Source organism: Dinoponera quadriceps, unplaced genomic scaffold (genome assembly GCF_001313825.1).
Source record: "Dinoponera quadriceps isolate SergipeBrazil2010 unplaced genomic scaffold, ASM131382v1 scaffold4133, whole genome shotgun sequence".
Taxonomy (NCBI): Eukaryota; Metazoa; Arthropoda; class Insecta; order Hymenoptera; family Formicidae; genus Dinoponera; species Dinoponera quadriceps.
Genome location: NW_014558113.1, coordinates 101,526 through 124,980, shown reverse-complemented (window position 1 = coordinate 124,980; position 23,455 = coordinate 101,526). Strand labels below are relative to the sequence as shown.

Genomic DNA, 23,455 nt, shown 5'->3' with positions numbered 1-23,455 from the left:
GAGAGAGAGAGAAAGAGCAGGATTAAATTTTCCGAAGATTATCTCTTATCAATCCACGTTATTTGTTATTACGATTCATTATCGTGCAACTCGCGCATTGATTTCACTTTATTGTTACCTTCGTCATTTTCAATAATTGCTTATAATGAAATAATTCAGTAATGTGGACAAACAATAAGGAGTAATGCGATGTTATTTGTCATTTCTCAGGACAATTTCACGGTCTGAGTGACGTGCATCTGTCGCTCTCGTATTAATAAACCGTCTCGAAGCGAGATTTACGCGAGCAATTGTCGTAAAGGAACAGTGATAAAGTAACTCTCTCTTTCTCTCTCTCTCAACTTTATCGCGATGTATTAGAATTAAACTCGGCTTGCTTTATTTCCTCCTCACAATGGAATCGCGGAAGCACAATGGTGGAGGAGGCTCCAGTATAACGCTTCCTCGGCAACATCTTTTATTACGCGAACTGCGACATTCGCGTTCATGAGCCCACGAACTTATTGCTTGCAATTGCGTTCTCCAAGTTAATCGACGCGTCTTATAAAATCCGGATAATATTCTGTCGCAATTTTATATATATATAAAAAATTGCGACTCTCTCTCTCTTAGGTGACTCCATCTCATCACGAGTGTACGCTACGTCGGGACGCGTACCGACGTAATTAAAAGCGGTTGCGGTCGCTCGATATCGTCGATAAAGTCGCAACATTATATCGTTCCATCGTGTAAGAACACACGCATACACGTACACATAGAAGGAAGAGGATACGCATTTAGCGTTTATCGCTAAATGCGCGTCGCAATCGCGGCGAAACGTTCGGTGTCCACGCGACCGTATTATTAGTGATTTTTTCGGAACGTCCGTCATTAAATCCAAACGAGCGTACTCGCGCTGCGACTGTACGAGAGGCGCGCGCGCGCACGCACGCTTCATCGGGACACGACTTCCGAGATGATGGCCGCCGGAATAACTTGCGGCGCGGCAAGTTCATTACCACTGGTCCGCGCGCTCCGGCTCTATTTGCATATCGCGTTGCACGTTAATACGCGCGGCATGCAGGCCCGTAACTAGAGCACGGCGAAATTTAACCACCTCCGTCGAACTTTAGAGACGCCAATTACGACTTACATAGATAGCGGATAGTTCCTCCCCTCCCGTCTCTCGTTCACTTATCTCTCGCGTGTATCTAGCTTCGTTTATTGCGATATCATCTCCTCTCGCAAGATACTCGCTTCTTTTTTTTTTTTTCAATTTCTTTCCGGAGTGGAATTTTATTCAAAGCAAGTAGAAAGTCCACGCGAAGCGATAATGAAGATATCGCCAGCGAAATCTCAAGAGCGAATGTTTCGCCTAAGCTCTGAATAAATTCTGACTTTATACGCACTGAGAGAAAAAATGTCTAAAAAGGAAAAAATATTTATTCGGTGGATGCCAAAAGCATATTTATTTAAATCTACGTTAGATTTCAAATGAAAATATTTATACAATGATTTGGAGTGAAGAATTTATTCTATATGAGCGAAAAATCACCCGAATCCAACTTACTTGGCTGTCACTCCAGTCTCCGAATGAAATTTCACTCCAAGAAATTTAGAGAATTCCACGCACCGTAATTGCGTATTTTTTTTTTTCATCGAGATAGTTCGATGCGCTATTCATGCGATTCATTTTTAACAATTCGATATTAACGAGCCAGTTCCAATATCGGCTCTCTGATTCGAATGTCGATAGACTTGCACAATTCTACGTACATTGTGATCCTGTTATCTTTTCATAGAACACGCAGTTAGAGATGGAACGCACGTAACCTATTCGCACAGTGATATCTACAAGGTTGTGATGTCCCGATTATAAAGCACTCGTCAAACCTGGTGATCACAATCGAACCCGATAGAAGGAATATTTATGCATTGTTGACGTTAGATTATCCAGAATGGAAGTGACGTTGACATTAAATTATACAGAACCGAACCGCTCCGAAGTTGACCGAGGAAATGTGTGTCGCGCGCGCTTTTTGCATGCAGGAGGAGATTGCGTTTTTGCGCGGAGATTCATAATTGATTGACTTCAGAACTTCGCGCTCTTCGCGACTCGTGTTCTCTATACGCAGAGAATATAGTTTTTTTTTTCCATATAAAATTCTCTTCAATTTCATTATATTTTCTTGCAGCGCAGTCAGTAAAGTTTATCTTTTACTGACGGGACATAATAGTAAATTCTTCACCAGTGGACTTCAGTTGTTTAAATAAAGAAAATGCTAATTGAGTCGGCCGAAGAATCACTTGACCACGAGTAAAAATCACTCAATCACTTAGCGAAAGAAAAGTTTCTGCGTTTTCACAGGATGTTTGTCACTGAGTGGGACATCATATACTTGTAATTTAGGTCAATACGAACAAACAATTATCTTATAAACTATTTTATAAACAACCAAGCAAAATTTTGAGTTATTAATTATTGAAAATGTATGAAGACTTTTAATTAATTAAATTTTGCGTGGTTGTTTGCAAAATGGTAGAAGACTTTTTGTCTACATTGACCTAAACTACAAGCATATGACAGATGTTCCATTTAACGACAGGCATTTAACAAAAATTTACACAATTATTAACACAATGTTTCTCTCTCTCTCTCTCTCGCACTTAGAATTTCGTGAACGTGGGAATTGCGATACACGCGATCGCCATTGTATTTATAAAACGAGCGGAATTAGTAAAGAATGGCAGAGGGACTGCGAAAACGCTCGAATGATCCATCGGAATTTTCTCGACAAACGTCAGACGCACGGCTAGCACGGCGGTGCCACGCACAGCTGAATGGAACGACTTCGCCTAATGGATACATTTGCCAACACAATGCGAGGACCGTCCAATATCTTCGCGACTATTATCGTGACATCCTGCAGCGGCAGTTTCGAGGACGCAGCAGCTGCATCCTGCGCGCGAAACTACAACACGACGGATAGACACTCGGACGAGGTTTCCTCCGGAGTCTCGCTCTACAATGGCGTAGTTCGTCGTACTACTACTACTGTATCTTTGGTATCGCTTAAAGTCACCCAAGTCTGCGCACGTGCGGTCCCCGGTTAAAAACAAGACTATAAGATCCTCGGGAGAACGTCGACGAGTGGTGAAAAATTCGCGAGAGAGTAACGCTCGAAACCCGAATGGCGAGGTTGCGCCCTGGAATCGGCGACTTTTACGAAGGAGGCTACTTCCCTCGAGACTATTCAACGTAGCGCGTAATAGAGTAGCAGAGGACTATTCGCGCTATCTCCAAGTACAACAGGTAAGACACGATCTCGAGTTACGCGTGGCTGATGGATTTCGAGGAAATTTCGTCTCGCAGCCGAAAGGAGCCGCGGGATCGACGGGGCGTTTGCGTTGTATTCTCGTCGGCGACGAGAATCGAGATGCGAGGCGAGTCGCGAGTTTATGCAGATTTTATGATCAATAATCAGTGCTTCGAAGGGGGTCACATTACGCCTATAACGCGAGCCAGCGTGCATTACCATAATCTTGAAGGTGATTCTATTACGGCGCTTATTGCGAATAATCGCGTTAACCGCGCCGTCATTGCCACTATTGCTGCAGCTTTCTCTCTCTCTCTCTCTCTCTCTTTCTTTCTTTCTCATTCTCTTTCTCATCTCATTTCTGTTATCATTCCCCAACATTTTGCAGCCACATATAGCCGTCGTTAATCCCTGGCGAACGAACTCCTGGGAAATTGCAAAATTGCCGGGCGTCGTTCAATCGCCTCGATAAACGCGCAATCGCCGCGACTCCACGCAAGCGTTAAATACTGCGCGTGAGTAAACGCGAGGCTATCCTCTCGGTCGTCTCGGCAGTAGTAGCAGTATCGATATAAAGCCGCTATTTTTAGACCGACGAAGGGAAAGAGTTTACCGCAGCCTCTCGGCGGAAAGTGAAAAGTGTGTAAATCGGCACGACACCGACATTAACATTCCGTTTCCTGTTTTATCACGCGACGCGAATTGAAAATTTAGCCGATGGATGGATAGAGTGGAGAGAAGGGAGCAGACAATGTAAGAATATCCTCGGCCTTCTCGGAGAAAACAGTAATAGCGGTATCAATATGATTACTATTTTTAGATTGGTGAGGGAAGAGCGTTCACTTCGGCTTCTCGAAGAAAAATGAAAGGTACGTAAATCGGAACGACAGCGTTATTAACATTCTGTTGCCTGTTCTACACAGCGATGCGAATCAAAAATTTATCTGATAGAGAGAGAGAGAGAGAGAGAGACGATATCATGCAACGAGTATCGCAAAACGAGACGACGCTTACGGTGCACTTCGTGGGGAAAATCACGCATTAAATATATCCAGTTTCGCAATCCTGTTTTATAATTAACGAAACATACGTTCTCGCGCGACACGACGCCGACGTAACGCGAATTCTGTCAACTTAATATCGCCGTGTGTTTTTTCATCAGACGAAATGAGAATCCCGTTATTACGAACAATATCAAAACAAAAACATAACCGGCCGACGACTACTGTTTCATAATTAACCGACTGTGAACTCGCGTGTCGCGCGTAACACAATACGCCGTACGACATGTGTTTGCGCGAGTGCTTCGCTCGATATTTATAATAATACGAATTTTTAGCCGTGAAAAACATCGTATGCGACAAACGGCGCTTTTCACGAGAAAATGTGCGAAAGGATGAATACGTCGCATTCGTTAAAAGCGCGTTGCGAGTGTTCTTTCTCTCCTTTCTGTTTTTGTCGTGAAACTCGGCGATAATTAAGAAAACCATCTGTTTCGAAGGAATGCTCGATAGAACATCTATCACGATAAGCAACGAATATACACGATCACCTCGGATTTTACGTTTTAATATAAGCACCCGCCTTCTATCGTTGCATACACCCGTTTTTCCATTAAAACGCGACATCTGCGTCACGTAAAACATTTTTCCCGGGGATCCCTTCAATTAATCAAACAGCCCTCTTTGTGTGCGGTACGGCGCGATACGATACAATATTCATACTTCATCCGTCACTCCGAAAGTTTTCCCGGCTGGTAGCATCGCGCGAGAAGCGAGGCAGTCGTGTTGCCGATATCGTCGTGACACACGTATATGCGGACACACAGTTACAGCTACGAGCTCGTTTAATTTTTATTCTCGAAAGTCGAGGCACGTGGAATCGCGGGCTGGCTTCTAGCTTTCGCGTAAAGTTAACGGCGCCGAGAGTAAGAGAGAAAAATTGAAAATTTAATTACATCCTACGGGAAACTCGAGTTATACCCAATAATGAGCTTCAATCGATCATCCTCCGATGCATCCGCGCTACGTACGCATTCAAACTTTGAAAAGAGAGAGGAGGGAGAGAGACGAAGAAAATCGTAGAAAAATCGTTGGATTCGTAGCAGAGGAAATAACGGAAGTGCGTAAATCAACGGCGGCGAGAACGGTGACAGGTCGGGCATTCGCGGACCTGCGATGACCTACCTTCATGAAAAGCAATGGACGGTCAAAGGTTAAGCCGCGTAAGAACGACGACGGCGAAATACACGGCGAGTTCGGAGTATTCTCGCGTTGCTCTTTAAAACCCGGGGAAATTTATTGCGCGGGATTACACCGTCCGAGATTCGATCGTTATCTATTGCGACGGGAACGGCCTCGAGATAACGCGACGCGCGAAATCGGGGAGAGATGCGCTTATCCTCGATTCTAATGTATTACGGAACTCCGCGGGCATTTCTACCTGCTCATTGCGAAGTTGCGAGCGCGTAACGGGCTCGAAGAGTCGCACATTTCAAAATATGAAGCGAAATATGAAACAACCGAGTGTGTCGCATCTGAAAACAATTGACGTTTCTCCCTCGTCGAACGGCTAGTTTCAGCATTTACAAGGAATTTTTCATTCATTAATTCTTCGTGAAAAGGAGGCCGGATAATAAAGGAAAAAGAAAGATTATGAGCAAACAATTCGTCCATTTCCCATTCACTTCTGCTTGTCAAGATGGAACTCAAAAAACAGCGCAGTAGCAATTTCTTCTTCTTTTTTACAGAAAAAATAAGAAATGAATGATGAGTTTGGAACGAGATGAGACGCGATAAAGTGCACGGTAAACGCTGCGTTTACTACGGGAGGAGTGCGAAGGAGCGTAGCGAGAGGATAAACTGAGTGAAAAATCAAACTGTGTACTTAAGTGCAATCTAATCTTTCGCGAACGATTAACCATGAGAACGAACGTTCGCTCGCTGAAAGAGACCGGGGTCGTTTACTCCGGAGCGATCCTTCGGAAATCGACTTCGGGGATCTCGCCGGAAGCAGAAACATCGTGGGGAATCTCCGTTTGCCTATCATTAAAAGGAAGCGCTTCACCGAAGATTTCGCTGACGCGCCTACCCCCGTTTCCCGCTCGATTAAAAACTCCACTCACTCTTGTGCTTCGAACTGCTCTTCCACAAGCCCCTGAAGAACGACATTCTGGCCCAGCGCAGCGCTAGTCCCAGCAGCTCCGAGACCTTCTCCTTCGTCACGATCTGCCTCGCCAGCTTTTTCCCTCCTTCGAGCTAGTCCACTCACAGATTTGTTCGGAAAGAAAAACGCGAGCTCCCGTCCGAATCCGAAGTCGAGGGGATTTAATTATCGTTTACACGAGAATCACTGAACACGGGTCGGCTTTCGACGGCCGGAGGCCCTCGGGGTTGCGGACAACAGCTGGCCGTTCGGCGGGAGATCCTCTCTCCCACTCGTCCTCCTTCTCCTCCTCCTTCTTCGAGACGCGCTCGTCCAGGCGAATTCAGAGTTGCCGCGCGGAAACGTGTTGCCGCGGTGGCAGCGCGCCGCGATGTGAACCGTCCGGAACGGTTTATAGCGCTCGCCCTCTCGGCCGCGCGAACATGCGCATCCCCGTCCGCGTCCCACCGCTCCCTCGCTCGCCCGACGGCCCAGATTCCGGTTCCGTTTCCGAACCGGATCTCTCTCACCCGCCGAAAGGATAAAGATTATTTCCACGCGTTCGCGTACGAAAATCCGGCGTGGGATCGGCAAATTTCGAGGATCGTCGCGGAAATCAGTGAAAAAGGAGAAAAATTGCGGCTCCCGGAATTGCCGTGACCGCGGGACCGAGCGAAAATTTTCAGATCGATGGCAAAGAGACAGAGAGAGAGTGAGCGAGTGAGTAAATGAATGTGCGAGAGAGAAGGCGGAGGAAAAATGTCTACCACGAAAGGTTCACGCCGTGATAGAACGTTCGGATCGATGAGATTAAGAATGAAATCGCGTTTCGGCAGCGCGACCAGCGTGGAGAGATCAAAATATTGCGATCGATCGGGAGCGAGAATAAAAAAAAAAGTTACGACGATTCCCGGGGCGACTGTCGACGACCGGGCGGGTGAAGCAATTTGGTACTCATCTTCGCCGGCGACATAGTTGCCAAGAAATTGATGCGCCTCTCTCTTCTCTGACACATTCCCGAAACACGGGGCGAAGGTCTCGCCACCTAATTTCACGGGAGACGCTCGCCCTAAACTCCCGGGAACCGAACTTCTACGGATAATCCCGTAGGGGGTAACGACTCACCGTTCTAATCGATTTAGCGCGTCTGTCGTTTCCCGCCGTCTCCGCCGAAAGGGAGAAGAAAGACATACGTTTAATTCGCGGATTAAAGTGAGCGACGAAGGTCACGTAAAGTCGGTAGAATCGTTCCTTAAAGTACACTCGTTGCGCGACTAAAGTTGCCTCCGGTGGAATAGCTCCGGTTAAAGCGAAATTATCGAGTATCCGCAGGTCGAGTCGACAGGAGGGACACCGAATTATCGCACGTACACATATATACAGTGCCCGAGCGGAGCCGGAAAACTTACCAGAGCCCGTGCATCCCCGTCGGAAAATACGTAGCGAGAACCGGGGATCCACTCGATTATCGGGGTAGTTATGCGTTCGTTAGCGCGCGATTGACTTTAGACGACGGCGGCAGCGACGGCGGCGGCTCGTCGAATCGATTTCACGTGCGCTCGGCCAAATTGCCAATCAATCGAGAGGGGGGAGGGAGGATCGGGGAAAACAACTGTACCTCCCGTTGGTCGCTAAATTACCCCGCATCCATCGGCCGCATCGGATTACGGATTCAACTAACGCGCGAGCAAATAGATCGTAGCGGGACAATTGTACACCGGGTGTAAAACGGTGAAACTTCCGCGCTTAGCTTTTCCGAGGGAGAGAGAGCAGGTGATCTTTATCTGTCACGCCGGCGTCTCGCCACGTCGTTCAATAGACACGCCTGAATATTACTCGTTACTTTGTTTATCGGGAAAAAGCCCGAGTCGAAATTCTGATGTCGCCTTGACGCTCTTAATGATAGTTTGCGCCTACTTAAATTTAATTTGAATTTCGAAGCTACAAATGTTCTCTATATTTCGATTATTAAATTTATACGAGTATCCAAACTAAACACAGCTAAAAACAACGAAGACATCGTAGTCAAAGTGGTGGTAAATTATATGAAGATATAAATGTCAAATTACGTCAGAATTTAATATATTTCGTTATCTTAGCTCTAATGTTAAAAGTTTGACGGGGCAAAAAATTTTGGCAGAGAGGGAGAGAAAGAGAGAGAGAGAGAGAGATTTGTGTTACATCACTAACAACATGAACGCTAATTTCGCGAATGATCTTGTTTATCGCGCGAAACTAGACCCTTGAAACGACCCCCTGACGGATGACACGCTGTCAAAATCAAGAAAATTGTCGCTTGATGGAGCAAAAATTCCCGACTAAAAGGATACTTCAGGAAGGGAATAAGCTACGTCGGGGGAAAGTCGAGCGAGATGATCGACGAGAGAAACCGGCAGGGTCGTTCTTCGGGAGAGACGGTCGGCGTCGAGCTGCGAGTTTTTGCGCGTCCGGCTTAACGGATGTGTCGCGAAACTCCGCTCGGCCTCGCTTCGCCGCTGGCCCTCCCTTCTTTGCCATTGTGGCTCGATCGGTTCCTTTTTCGCCGTTGTTCTGTTATAAACTGGTATTAAAACCGGCACGATTTCGGTTGTGCTCCGCTCTCGCGATACCGCAGACAAAAAAAATCTCGCAGCAAGCGAAATATATCTATTTTCCGTATACATATAACGCTAATTAATTTTACACAAATATATAATAATGCGAATTAATTTCACGTGCAAAATGTACACAAATGTATGATATGATACGATAACTAGTGGATGCAAGTGCGCTCGGTACGGCAAAGGGAAAGGGTGTAACATCACGTTCGCGAGATGTGATGATACGCGGAGCTTTTAGCAATAATTAATAGCACCGAAGATGGAACATACACACATGCGCCATGCAATACCGTCAAATTGCACCGTCGATGATGAAATTAACGTAAAACGCAAAATTCCCGCGGTTTATCTGAGCGACGTTTTGACTGAAAACAACACGTGAGCAAAAAGCATCGAAATGCAAAACAAACGATTTCTACCGGCCGTTAATATTTTTTTCCCCAAAAACGTGACTCGACGGACTTCTTTCGCGAGTGACGCACGATCACGCAGAAGCTCGCGCGAAAAAGCCGCCGACGTCACGTCTTTACAGCTTTCACGTTCCTTTCGTCATTCCGTCGTTCATCGACCGGTGCCTCATCTTTCCCTTCCCTTTCCCGACGCGGCTGGGATCGACAGGGATTTTGTGTTTGACAATGCTCGTCGGGCGTATTTCTCGCAGCCGGATGACGTTTTCCGTGATGCGTCGTGAATTCGCGCGCCGCGATAATTGAGAACGTTAACCGCGACCGTGCAAATCGTGTCGCGCTTCCAAAAAGATCCAGCTGACCCGATGCAGACGAAAAATCCCTCACCGAAAATAATTAGTATGTATTATTGTGCATTAATAGTTATCGGAACAGAAATTCAGTTCTCGGGATAGAATTTTCGAAAACGGGCTCGCTCGAAACTCACTCGTGCATCAGTTTCGAGAAATTCGGGGAAATGTAAGGCATTTCGATTGAAATCAAATAATACAATAATAAAGAACGGTAATAGTCGATTGCACAGATTTAATTTGCATTAACACATTAGTTTGAATTTAATTTGAATTTATTATAATACTCTCTAAAGAACTTTGCCCATTTTATAGGTAGATTTGAGCCATCCAGAGCGTACGGAGATGAATCGTATATTAAATTTTAAAGCATAAAGAGTGGATTAAACTGCATAAGTACAGTCAGTCACAGGACGGGTGTAACAGTTTTTTTCTTACATTACTTTAGAATACATAAAAAATACGACGAAACGAACCTATGATTCACGAGCATGCGTAATAGATGGTCAGAGCGATGGTGAAAATATCGTCACTCAAAATCGCAAGAGTGAGTGTTTCACTCAAGTTTAGGATGGATTCTGAATGTTTCAATTAATTCGAGTGAATTTATTCCCGTGATGGCGGAATACATCAAATTCACCTTTCAGTTTCGAGTAAAAGTATTCACTCGACGATTCAGAGAATTCACTCTGTACGAGTGAAAAGTCGCTCGAATCCGAGTAACTCGGCTGTCACTTCACTTCTCCGAGTGAGGTTTCACTCCAAGAAATTTCAAGAGTATATGTGTACACGCAGAGCGAATCGCGACTCCGAAGGAATCCAGTTTATCCGGCGGTTGGGAAATCCTTCCCGAAAAATAACGTTAAAGTGTATCTCTTTTGCGTCCAGAGCGGAGAAGTTCTGTTCTCGGGACGGAATGCCTCGAGAGGAACTCGCTGGAAACTCACTCGTGCAGAGCAAACACGACGACCGCGTTCGCCGCGATCTCGCTCGATACTTCGGCCGATAGCTCGCGTTCTATATTTAGCCTCGATCGTGTCTCTTCCTCGGCGCGATACATAATTCTTCCATGCTCCGGACTAACTGTAGGGATAATTATCGATCGCGGTATCTTTCCCCGTCTCCGCGTCGTTTCATCCGCCGGCTGCTATTCCACTCGCGCTTCCACCCATGACGCGCGGCTGACAGCGTCGACGAGCGGGCGAGTCTCGCGTTTGGCACGCTCGTCAAGCACACGGACGCATGATGCACGCGCGCGTATCGCACGCAGTCGATACGGTCATCGGCCGTACGCCGCACGAATTCCATTACACGCGATTATACGGTATTATGCGTGACCTGTGTACGCTCTATAATTTTCAGTCTCCNCCCCCTTTGTCCTCGCCCTGTCTCACCTCGCAGAGTGAGCCATTGTCATTACGCAATTCTCGCACAGACAGCGACCAGGAAATGCATCAACACGCGTTGCAAGTGAAATGCGGGACGTTTCACGAAATGCGTGTGCCAAACTTGACGATACTGTTGCGGTTCGAGTGAGAGGAAAAATCTTTGTACGCCCGATTTTTTTTTCGGACAACGCCACGGGCGTAAAAGAAAAACGTCACCGCGGTGTATCGCTGCTCAATTATTTCCTATTGATTATTTCCGGTTATCGTCGCAAATAAAGGCGAAACGCGTGTATGCATATATTTCGGCGGAGATTCACCTTAAATATATACGAGCCGAACCCTGAAACGAGGATACCGAAAATGGATCCCGCGTATTACCGATCATATATTCCAGCCCCGAGTTTCATTTATCACTCTACCTTTAACTTGCAGAACGCTATTATCCGCTCCAATTTCAAGATATATTGATCCATTGTAGTACACACGCTCGATAAAGTAATGCAGCGTCATCATCGTGTAACGTGTATATATTTGTAGATACGCGCGCCAATATACGTCGCTCCAAATAACTGCGATTTCACGGATATTCCGGTTCATCATTGCGCGCGATTATTATCTGAATTAATATGTTCGCATCAAGTCCGGGGGTACACGTTGCACACGCGTCGCCGAGAATCCGCAAATTCATCGCGGCCCGTTATCGCGAAAGAAAGTCACACGGTCGGTGTTCGAGCGCGGATTACGTGCCGCAACTTGCAAGCAATATCGAGTTAAAATCCATTGTTTAAAAAAAGAAAAGTCGTCGCCTGTAAAGAGCATGACTCGTGTACTCAGCGGAACGTACGGTATCTCGGCGAAGCGATTTCCCCGGCTTGCACGTCACTCGAATATTTGTTTAAAACTACGGCGGGTAAAAAAAATCGAGAAGATACAGAAAAGGAGGGAGATAGAAGAAATAACCGCGTGCACGAGTGCGTCGCTAATTGAATTGCACACCGCGAAACCGCTTTTTCACTCGGCGAGCACGGAGGATTTATTCTCGGTCGATTATCAGTCACGCCGCGAATGATTACCACGCGTCACACGATTATCTCTCTCTCTCTCTCTCTCGCGAGAGCGATTCCGTTAGTAAATCGAACATCGTCATTGCGTAAGAAATCAAGATAGATCAGTGTCGGCCGCTTGATCGGTATGGCGGCGCGAAGTCGAAGGACGGTCATCGGTACATTGATGGTTGGTCGCAACGTCAATAGTAACGGTACGGAGCGGAGAACGATCGATTATCGGGAATAACGCAACGGTCTCGATTTCGTACACGCCACCCTTGTCACTGGTCTCGTGCGTCTTTTGCACCGAAAAAAAAAAAGATGAAAAAAGAAAAACCGCTGATCGCAATTTGGCGATGTAACAAATTTAATGGACAGACAGACAGCGAGCAATTCGAGCGCGGTTCTCATCCGAGTTTCTGCGAATCGAGGCCTGATAGGACCCAATCCAGCCCGATTTATTAACTACCGTAAATTACTTATACGTGTTTCCGAGACATAGATATTTTTTTACGAAACCAAGCTCCCTTTCTCCTCGATTTCTCATCCAATCAATTTCCGATTTGTCTTATACTTTGAAAATATAAATATGTTACATTAAAAGCAAAGCTGGATAATAACTAGTTACTTAGTTAAAAGTTAAATTAAAAGGTTAATAATTTTTAATTTAATTTAGTTAATTTTAAATGAATTAACTTTTAAATTAACCCTCAGCTGACACACGTCAAAATAATAACGTACGTGCTATAGGGGGTATTTTGGACCCCAGCGAGAAAAAATGTGTATAATTGTTTTATTTATCAATATTGGGTCAAGCCTCGACTAATATTAGGTAACGCCACAGAACCAAATTTGGCGCGCAACTATAAAAAATTTGCGTTCAAAAACACTCTGGGGTACTTTTAACCCCGTGTGTCAGCTAAGGGTTAAACTAGTTAATTCAAAATGCATTAACTTATTAATTTTTTTACATATAAATTAAATTTACAAATTAAAATAATTCATTAATATTAAAATCACTACGAGCTGCTTACAATATAAAATAGGAAAAGTAAAGCCGGCATAATGTTTTTATTTTTTTCAATATTCTTTTCTTGTACGGAATCCTGAGCACAAAACAGTCAGTATTTTCTTATAATAGACTACCTTTTCTTTATTCAGCAGAAATTTAATCTTACTTTTTAAATATGTATGTAGGTACGTATATACATATACATGGTTTTGCATTAACTGTTAACTTTAATAAGTTAATTTAACATTAACTTAATATTGAAATTAAACTTTGACTTATAGGTAATTTTTAATTCGATTTAGTTAATTACACAGACTACTAACTTTTAATTTAACTTGGTTCAAAATAAAAATTAATTTACTCAACTCCGATTAAAAGTCTTTGAACTTTCCCTTTCTTAATTACTATATTTCCCCCTTCCCTCAGTGTAAAGTTAGGAGCGTAGACCCAGAATAAATAGTATTCTATGATTGAGAAATATAATCTAGCCTGGATTCTATTATCCGCTTTGCTAAAATCAGAGCGTAACCTAAATCAGTTTATTGTGAACATTTTTTTCAATAAATCATTTTAACTTTACCAAAACGGATGCAGATCGAACTAGGTTATATTTGATAATACATCGAGTCGGATTGGGTATTATTAGGTCTCGATATGCTGTAGTTTTCACTCGGTGACAATTATTCGACTGTCGTTCTCAGTGAAACTTCTCTCGAGAATCCATTAAAATCTTCCGAGTGCCAGTCGTGAGACGACGGAGATTCCGGCTGTATCGCGAACGAATTCCATTCGATTCTTCGCCTTTTGACGCTCGGGTCTCTAAGAAACTGATCCTTCCGACTCCTACAGATGACGACGGATCGATTCTACTCATCGAAAGTAATCTAGATTAGGGGCATTCCGACGAGGAAAACGCCCCCATCCGTCCGAACAACTCGCACTCTTGAATATCATCGTGTATGCCAACTATTTCGGTCATCCCGAGAACTTCGGAGACTGTGCGTCCAGCGACGCGCGATCTTCGCCGTCAGCTTCGCGCCACTTTTCCAAGTATCGACATCGCACCGAGTGCCGACAGATTTCGCTCGATGGAAGATAGATTTTTTAATATCGCTCATCTCGAAACTGGTGAGAGCTCGTGTTCGTTGTTTCCGAAACTTCGAGAGTCTTGTCGCGATCGCGAAGTGGTTCCCGCGCGCTCTCGCGCCATTGTACACCTACATTGGGATCGTATTAACCTGCTGTAATCCTTCGCCCGCTGAATGAACGTACCACAGTGCATTCCGCGCTACCGAGACCCAGCTTCACTCGTTAAAGCAATGTAAGCGTAGCGTGCATGTCGGCCCGCTATTATACCGCACGAGTGCTCCAACGTTTCGCTATTACCGCACTCACGCAGGATATTCCAACTATTTCACCATTATGCGATTCTCTTCGACATACGCGATGTAAATACGTCGTGTGCGGTTGTGACAGCCATTAATAATTACGCGGGTTTTATCGAAACACCAAGCATCGGGAATTATAAAAGGGCTAGCCGGCCGGGCACGGCGCCTTCTCGCGAATCCTCGATCGCTCCCGAGGTGGAGAGACCGAGACTTCGACCTTTGCGTGTCGGTGAAGCGGACTCTAATACGAAAAGACGTCGGGACTATGAACGACTAAGTGAAGATCGTGGCAAGGCGGACGGGAAGAAACACGAGAGACGAAAGTCTCGAGAGGACTTGCATCAGCCTGCTGGCGCGCGCCGAGCATTTTCTCGTCTCCGTGCCGGGGATCGCGTGCCCTCGAACGCGAGAACCGGTGATTGACAACGATCCGCTTCGAGTCATCGGTTACTTCCAGTCGAATTGCAGTACGCATCCCGACACGCGTCTCGTTGCTCCTCCGTCAGTATGTTACGTTTACACAATTTGTGATAGCTTCCTTGAGAATGAGGGCATCGATGGCAGACTGAGAAATTACAGTTATTTTCGGCCTTGACTGCACGATTTTTTCATGGTTTTAACCACGAAAATAGTAAGAGCAATATGCATGTAAAGTCATCATTGACACTGTAATAACATTTGTCAAACAATAATTCTGTTACTACAATTCTTTTACTATAGTGGTTGTAGTTATAAATATCAAATATTTTTCTCTTGATGTATGAAAATTTAAATTGAATTCAACTCTTCCGAGGAAAGATATATTCTTACTTATTCCTACCTACAAGCTTTTGTTATTTCCACCTTATGTGCCGAATCGATCGAGAATACAAGAAATTTTCACGGCCAGAGCGCATTGAGAGAAATCCCCTTTTAAATTATAGCCAGTTTCGACCTCGACTATACATCTTCCTCTGGTTTTAATAAAAAAATAGTAGCCACAAATATACGTAAAGTTACTATCATTGACACTATCAAGATATATGATTGTGTATCGAGCCAAGTGTACGCACGACCGTGTATATGTCAACGTGTAAATATATATTCTATAAGGTGAAATAAGAAAAAAAAATAAAATAAAATAAACATTGGACAAAAATTTTTTATTAAAAAATTATAGCAAAAATATGAAATCTGCAAGAAATAATTTTATTTATATTTATATATGCCCATCCATACATTACAATCGAACTGATGTTAAAAAAACTGTTTCTCGAATAGCATATGGATTTTCGTACAACCATATATGAATGGTGACCATTATTTTTCTTGAAAATACAAAATTAAATTGGTATAGTTCAGAATTAAGGTGTTATATATAATGATCTTCTCTCAGAAACAATTTTTTTTTATTAAAAAAAAAAACGGTTATTCGCATGCACTTGGCTTCTTTTTTTACCTTTTTTTTTTGAAAAAGATATTTTTTTTATAATAATAACATTTACTAGAGAAACGGCTCCCTTCCGTCTCCCCTCCTGGCCATAATTCTTGTACTTATGTAATTATAGTTGCAAAAAATGTCTTTCTCATCGCGTGTTGCAAGTTTTCTATCGTTTCTAAAGTACTTTGTATATTTTCGACTTCGACAACGACAGTTCTCCGTGTCTCACATCTTCCGTTTGAGAAAAAAAAAAAAGAGAGAAAACAATCAAGTATTCTACCTTTCCCACCGAACGCAAGAGAAGGTACATTCGACAGACGCGAGATCTAAGAACGTACGCAAACACGGTGATGCATTCGCGCTAAGCCGCTCCCGTCTCGGCGAAGCCGCGTAAGATCTAAGGAGAGACGGAGGAGGGCCCGCGTCCCTCGTGACTGATCCTCTCGTCGTCTTACACCGTCTCCCGTTACCCTTTCTCCCCGTTCCTCTCCTCTCGTTTCGTCTGACGGTGCCCTTTCTTCTCCGTCTCCTTCGATCCGATCAAAGATCGTAATTCTTGTTTTACTCGCGCGTCTTACACCCCACCATCGCCGCCGCTTTCCCGCGTCTTTCTCGTCTTCTTCGCCCACCTTCGTCTTCCCCCGAAGACCCTTCTTCATTCCTCTCATGGAGCGCTGGTCCGCGGGTCTCGACTGGCCTTGATCCAGTCGAGTCAACCGAGCGACTCTTCGAGCGAGACTTCCGAGCCCCGGGAAAAAGACCCGTCGGTGTTTTCTCGCGGTTTTTAGAACTCTCGATTGAAAGGGGCAATTCGATCATCCGTCGTGCGACGATAAGAGCCGCCGGGCACCGTCGCGCGGTTATACATTTCACGATCACCTTGCGTTAATCGTTCAGATTATGGAGCGTATCAAATACTTTCGAAGAAGACAAAAATAAGAAAAACCGATCCTCTGGTTGCATCGGAAAGCGTATTCTCGAGCGGACTTCGCGTCGCGTCGCACCTGCAACTCGTAAGAAACGGCTAGAATGGCTCGTCGCTTCCGTAATAATCCCATTTAATGCCCGGAAAAACATCGCCGCGCCGCTATGCCGGGTACCGTCAACGGCGCAATTAGGGGAGTTTCGCTCGCAAACGAGACAGAGGCGAGATATTCGCGACGTCTCCACCCTTGTCGAGGTAACACCTGCTGCCACTACTGCTGCTGCTGCTATTTGCTGCGAAGAGTCGAGAGTGGAAATCGTGGTTGAGATCGCGGTCACATTCGCGTTCGGAACTTGCGTCTTGCGGATCAATGCGTTAATATGTTTTTCTTTTTACATTGTTTTGTTGTAGCATGCTCGACATTTTTTTCCGAGTATTATTAGCATAAGATCGAATGGGATAATTGGTTTTCTGACGACCATCATAATTTCAATTTAATCATTAAGATTTAATTTAATTACTATTTAATTTAATATTAATTTATTGTCTACAAAGATAATAAATAAAAATTTATAATGAACTCAATAATTTATGAAAGACCAAAAAAATGCAGGAAATCTTAATTTTTACAATTTTTCTTTCATGATGTAGGTCTGAGGAACCTATGATACCACTTCTGCGTTCGGATCGCGGCTGTTGCTTTCAGAATTTAAGCAAATTAGCATAGAGACAACCGAATTCTAAATTCCTATCTCTCCCATTGTTTCTCTAAATCCAACACACAGATGCATAAATCACGGCTGATGTTCGAGTCACCCGAATTTGCGAGTATTTAAAATTTCGAGATTGTCGGCGGAGAAAGATTTATCTCGAGCAAGAGGGTGACGGTGGGAAGGGACAGGGCGCGAGATCTCCACCGACAAAATAAGAAAAAGTTCGTGACCGTTAGCCGGCAAGCTGCAGGTGACCGCGTATGCGCACACATGCGCGCGTATTCGCCTGCACACGGCGGCCGCGTGAGAGACGGTGCGGTCGGCTGATGCAAGTCCGGCGCGGTCTCTCATGATGGAAAGGCAAGCAGGCACGCGAAGGAAGAATTCAGAGTTGAAAGTGTGTAAGTATAACGAGTCGTCGCGTCTGAAAGGCCGATTACAGTCACGAGAAGAGAAAAGAAAAGAGTAGTCGCGGGAGACGAAGAGAGAGAGGAGGAGGAGGAGGGATAATTGGGCCCAACGGGAATGCATGAGCAGGCTGATGCAACAACGGGGCCTCTGGCCGGCATTTCCTTCACGGAAACGCGCCTCGGAAGGAAGTCTAAGACAATCAGCCGTCTCGGGAAATATCGGGGACTGTTTCATCTTTTTGCACACGCTGCTCCGACTTCGATAAATAGGATCATTTTTCCCTCCTCGAGTTTTCCTCGTCCGCTCTTCCGAAAGCTTGAGGGCCTTGTGTCGTAACGACGAGATATCGCAACACCATATCCTTATCATTCAAAAGAATATGACGCGTCTCTTCCAGCAAGATCGGAGGGAGAAGAGAGTGCGAGCCTCCCATTCTTCTTCGTTAGGACATTAGACGCGAACGCGCTGAAGAGATACGATGCTGAAGCGAACAGGTTTGTCTTTCAGGGACGCATACAAAGGGAGCGGTCGAGTGGCTGTCTCGGTCGACCCTAATATATGATAATTATATGGCGATATTTTTACAGACGGACAAGACAGAGTCACAAACAACCAAATAAATCGTTATGCTCTGATATTTATGAGATAATTATAGTATGTGATTCATATATTCTATATATTATTTTTTCCATTCACTTTAAATAAAAGAAAGTCTTTAATGACTCTGACAAAAAAGTTTCGTAGACACACGAAATCTCGAAATTGGGAAAAAGAGGCGGTCTCTTGAAAATTTTAAAAACGCCCTAAAAATTCTCGCGTTAATTAAATTCGGATTGTGGTTTTCACCGTGGGTCTTCGTAATCGCGTCTACCTGTGCTAATTTTGGTAATCACGGTCCTTTGAGAGACTTCATGTATTTAGAAATATCCCGAGAAAATATTTCAGAGCAATACTTTTTCGGACAGTAGTCCGAACAGCCGTTCCGAATTTTACGGTTGCGATGTTCCTTTTTTCGAGACTTTAGGTATCCGGTCAAAATTTTTACGTCCGCCCCTGTGATCTTCGTTTTCACGGTGAAAAGCCTCGGCAGGTTCTCGAAGAATAACGCAAGAACCGTAAATCTCACAGGCGGAAGGCTCGGGAACGCTTTTTCCGCCGGCAGAAGGTAGAGAGGGAGAGAGAGGAGCAGGTGAAAAAAGCGAGGAAGCGTAGAGGATGAGGGAAAAACGGTGGAAAAGGGCGAAGTCTCGCGCGAATCCCTCGCGGAAATCAAGTAATTTCTCGTGGGACACCCGCGGTTCTCTCGCTATTGTCCTGTTCACCGTTGACCGAAGGAACGGTTATCTCGGGCAAAAACGAAGGTGATGACGAAGGTAGAGTCGAGAGTTCTTCTGTCGCGACAAGATCGTCAATGATAAGGAAAAAACCAACTGCCAACATATCTTGATCATTAGTAATTAATTGGAGAGGACGATTTGGGATAATTTTTGAAAAACTATGCTTCTCAATCCAAACGAGCGTGACAAGCAAGATGACCAGAATGAAATTGTTGACTCGATCGTTCGCAGTCAGTTGGTAAGAACAATGTGGAAGTGACTTCGAGCTCAAACAAATGTGCTTCTCGACAAACAATGCAATATAAACAGATACATTCGTAACAGCCACGGTTTATAACCGAGTTCGCCTACGAGAGCGCGCTCTTTATAATTCTAAGCACAAAATCGTTCCAAGCGAATTCCTTTATTTTCTCATCGAGAAACGTGGAAACGAGGTCAATTCGTTCTTACCTGTTCCCCGAGAAAATCGATAGTCATCGATCATCAATTAAATGTAGTCGCATTCGTCATTCCTCTCGGCTATTTAACCGTCAAGTATCGTTATACGTACATACGCGAATCCAAAAAAAACAAGAACCGACGTGGATTTACGTTTCGCTAACTTCCTTTGCACAGAATTTTAACGATCTGTGAAAGATTTAATTCACCGTTCTCCAAAATAATTTTCACGAATAAACCAATATTAAATAGTACGTTCTTTTCCTTCGCCCAACGTAGCATATTTTAATTTTGGTTAAAATTACGTTAGGAAACTTTAGAAAACGTTAGAAAACTTGAAAAAAATACAGCTCACATGTGAACAACATTGCCTAACATTGCCTAAAATTATTATACGTGTGCTAAGGTACATAGCTAACATAAACTCTGTAAAAATAACTTCTGCTTCAAATGTAGCTCATACACTTACACGCACAATCGCTTTTCGTCCTGCTAGAGAGTCGCGAATGTTTGGTACTCGCGAATAGCAGCGAACAATATTCGCAAAGAAATAATTCCACGGGGAGGAGCAGGGGAGAGCGAGAATTTTCTATAGCGGTGCGAAAAATTATACATCTCGGCCGCGGGTTGCAGCAATTCCAGAATAACGGAATTATTACGACAGGTGTAGGGAAACGCAGCGGCGGATGTAATCCGGCGCGCCTGATCTCGCAGAGGATCTCGCGGAGAGTTACGCGAAAGCTCGACGCGATTCATAATCGAGCGCTTTTGTGCTGTTTTCCATTTCTTTTTTCCTCCTTCGTCAGAGTGGAACGATGGAAGATACGTTGCTCGCTAAAGCGCCGGATAATCCACGGGAATCTCTTGCGAATAAAGAAATGCGGAGTAACGACGCGTGGCGTGTATTTTGATCGACTCATCGCCTATCTCCCTTAAGGATGCATCACCCATAACTCAAAATAATGAAAAAATTATGAAAAAATGACAAATTTATCTACGTTTCATTTAAAAGTGTCACCAAAAGTTTGATAGCGATTCAGAACCTGGATTAAAAGTTATATCGATTTAAAGGAGGTTGAAGGTGAAACGAGTTTGATAAGAATTCGAAATTTGAAATGAAATTTGCATTACGTATACATTAAAATGTACGCGTAAACACGATCTTTTTCGATTGTTTATAAACATAGAAAGAAAAATTATCGTCGTCATCTCTTGTGAGAGACTAGTATGTCTCACACATACACACATGTGACACCGGCAGCGAACGTGTTAAAAGTTACGCCGATATTTCAATTTAAATGGACTCTCGTTAACGTGGTTTTCGTGCTTGATTCTCAAACATGCAAACTTAATTGGTATACAAAAACAAGCGGGATTTGCAATGCGGTGGATTGAACTAGATGATAAACTGTCACGAGTGTGTATCGCGATATGCAGCGATTAATCGCTCGTTCTAACTTCGTCTGGGTCAGTTTGGCGACCCGCCGTTCAGATGCGCTTTCGCAATTCGGCATAGCAAAAACGTTACCGGTACTATCCGGCTCAAACGCGTCGAAAGTCCGATCTGGTTTTGTAACACGAAGCTCAATATAGCTGCACTTGACACCGCGATTGGGAACTGTGTCAGCGGACCGCGGCGCCTCCGAGAGGCTCGTTTGTAATCAAAGTCGAACAAAGATCAAACGCGATTCCTTTTCTAAGACGCGTGTCTTATCGGCGAGTAGTGGAATTGCATAAAGCCGTGACGACAGTGTGAACTGCGTCATCGTTCGTGTCGCGGATTAATCGCGGAATTTATGCGATAATCTGAGCTCAAAGTCGACGGCGCTAAATTCGAGCGATTTTCCGTGCGAAATCACATTCAATTAATAATCTTCCCGCTGAGAGAGAGATAATATCTACAAATAATATCTGAAATATCTTGGATAATATCTTAAAAAATATTTATTAGGTGAGTATCAATGACATATTTGCTTAAACTAATAATATATACTTTTACATTAATAAAAAATATTTTTACGTGAAAAAATTACATTTTCTTGAAATCGTAACCTTTTCATGAAAAAGCAATTGTTTATTTTATTGAAAGAAAAAAAATGTGTATTTAAGTGAATTTATTATTAGTACCCACTGAATAAATATTAATTTTTTTAGTTCTAGTCCATTAATGATTTAAGATTTAATTTGATTTCTTTCAAATGCAAAGTGTTCAAAGGTATCCGTAATAATAACTCGCGATTTCTGCCACCAAATATGTCATTCTAATTGTTAACGTAACATGCGTTCGTGAGCGTTACCTAACACGCAACGGCGCATGCCGCTGTCCGGATTAAAAAAATCACCCGACGTGCAATAATATTTCGCTGCGTGCCCCTGGCGAAATAATCGGCGTACAAATATAACAGGCATATATATGGAGAACGAAAATATAAATCGCGCGATTCTGCCGCGGCGCTACGTACTATGCAATATTATTTATCGTTAGGGCGAGACAAAATTGACCATGGGCGTTCGCGAGAACGCGGCGGGAGAATAAACTCACCGTCCTGGAAAACGTTTCAAAAGAGCGTTAGAGCAGAGAACATTAGAGGGGCGATATTGTCGATCTTCCTCGTCTTGAAGTTCGTTCATTGTGTTACTTCCGTTCGCCGAACGTGAAAAGTCGATCGGCTTCTCGGAAAAAATCGGTACAACTGACCGCAGTAATATATTTCCACGTGAAGCAACGTGAATGATGATGGAATTAAAGTTAACGACTGAGATATACGCGAAGTCTTGATCCCGAGCCGGTAAATCCTTCTCGACGAGGCAACGAGGAATTTCGAGGCTGCTCGCGAAATATGCACGACCCCGGAGGATCCGAAATTTTCAGCCACCGCCGGGCTCTGCCGTATCCCTAAACATCCGCAATCCCTAAGCTGTCCGCGCCGAACTTTTCTACGAATGTGACTTTAAATTTCGCCGTCGTTTCCAGCCGCTATGCGCCGCGCGATGCTAACTCGAAGAAATTTCCAGCCTGAGATTTTGAGGCTTGAGAATATTATCCGCACTACATTGTTATCTCCAGGTTTTAGCCCAAGCGAGAGAGAAATATCTGAGCCAATGCGGCAAAATATTTATAAACGATGATAATAACAAATTGATCGAGTTATAGAGAATAATGCGATGTATTTTAGCGATCCCAGGGAATAATAGTTATGTAATAGAAACCCTTTCAATAATGAAAATAATGTGTAAAGTGACGAAGGAAACCGCTTAAAATCAGTAAAAGCCGAAATTTGTACGAAAATGAATTACGATATGAAATGCAAAGACTTTTAAAAGACTACTGAAAAATGCTATAAGTAACACTAAATATACTTTTAAAATAAAAAGGTAGAAATTTTTATTTTACTAAAAGATGAACAGCGAACAGTATAATACGCAAAGCGCGATATATATAATGTTGAGTGCAACTATGATTGCAATGTTTTAATAATAATAAATGAAAGACATTTGGAGTTTAATATGTTATGTTATTATTATTAACATACATCTCCCCCTGTTTTTTAGAGAAACCTCATCTTACTGATCTCCGGAC

The 23,455-nt window shown here is 43.8% G+C and overlaps 1 protein-coding gene across 2 annotated transcripts in view; it reads right to left on the bottom strand.

Annotated features, from left to right (window-relative positions):
* Nucleotides 1-23,455, bottom strand: part of LOC106749636 (low density lipoprotein receptor adapter protein 1-like) — a 68,381-nt gene that overhangs the window by 41,413 nt on the left and 3,513 nt on the right. Inside the window, exon 1 of one of the 2 annotated variants that reach the window (XM_014629294.1) lies at nt 6,421-8,938. The exons of the other annotated variant lie outside the window; for it this stretch is intronic. Within the exon in view, the coding sequence (XP_014484780.1) occupies nt 6,421-6,466 (46 nt within the window). The 5' untranslated portion in view covers nt 6,467-8,938. Of the gene's footprint in view, nt 1-6,420; nt 8,939-23,455 lie in introns of those variants that run through there. 2 annotated transcript variants of the gene reach the window in all.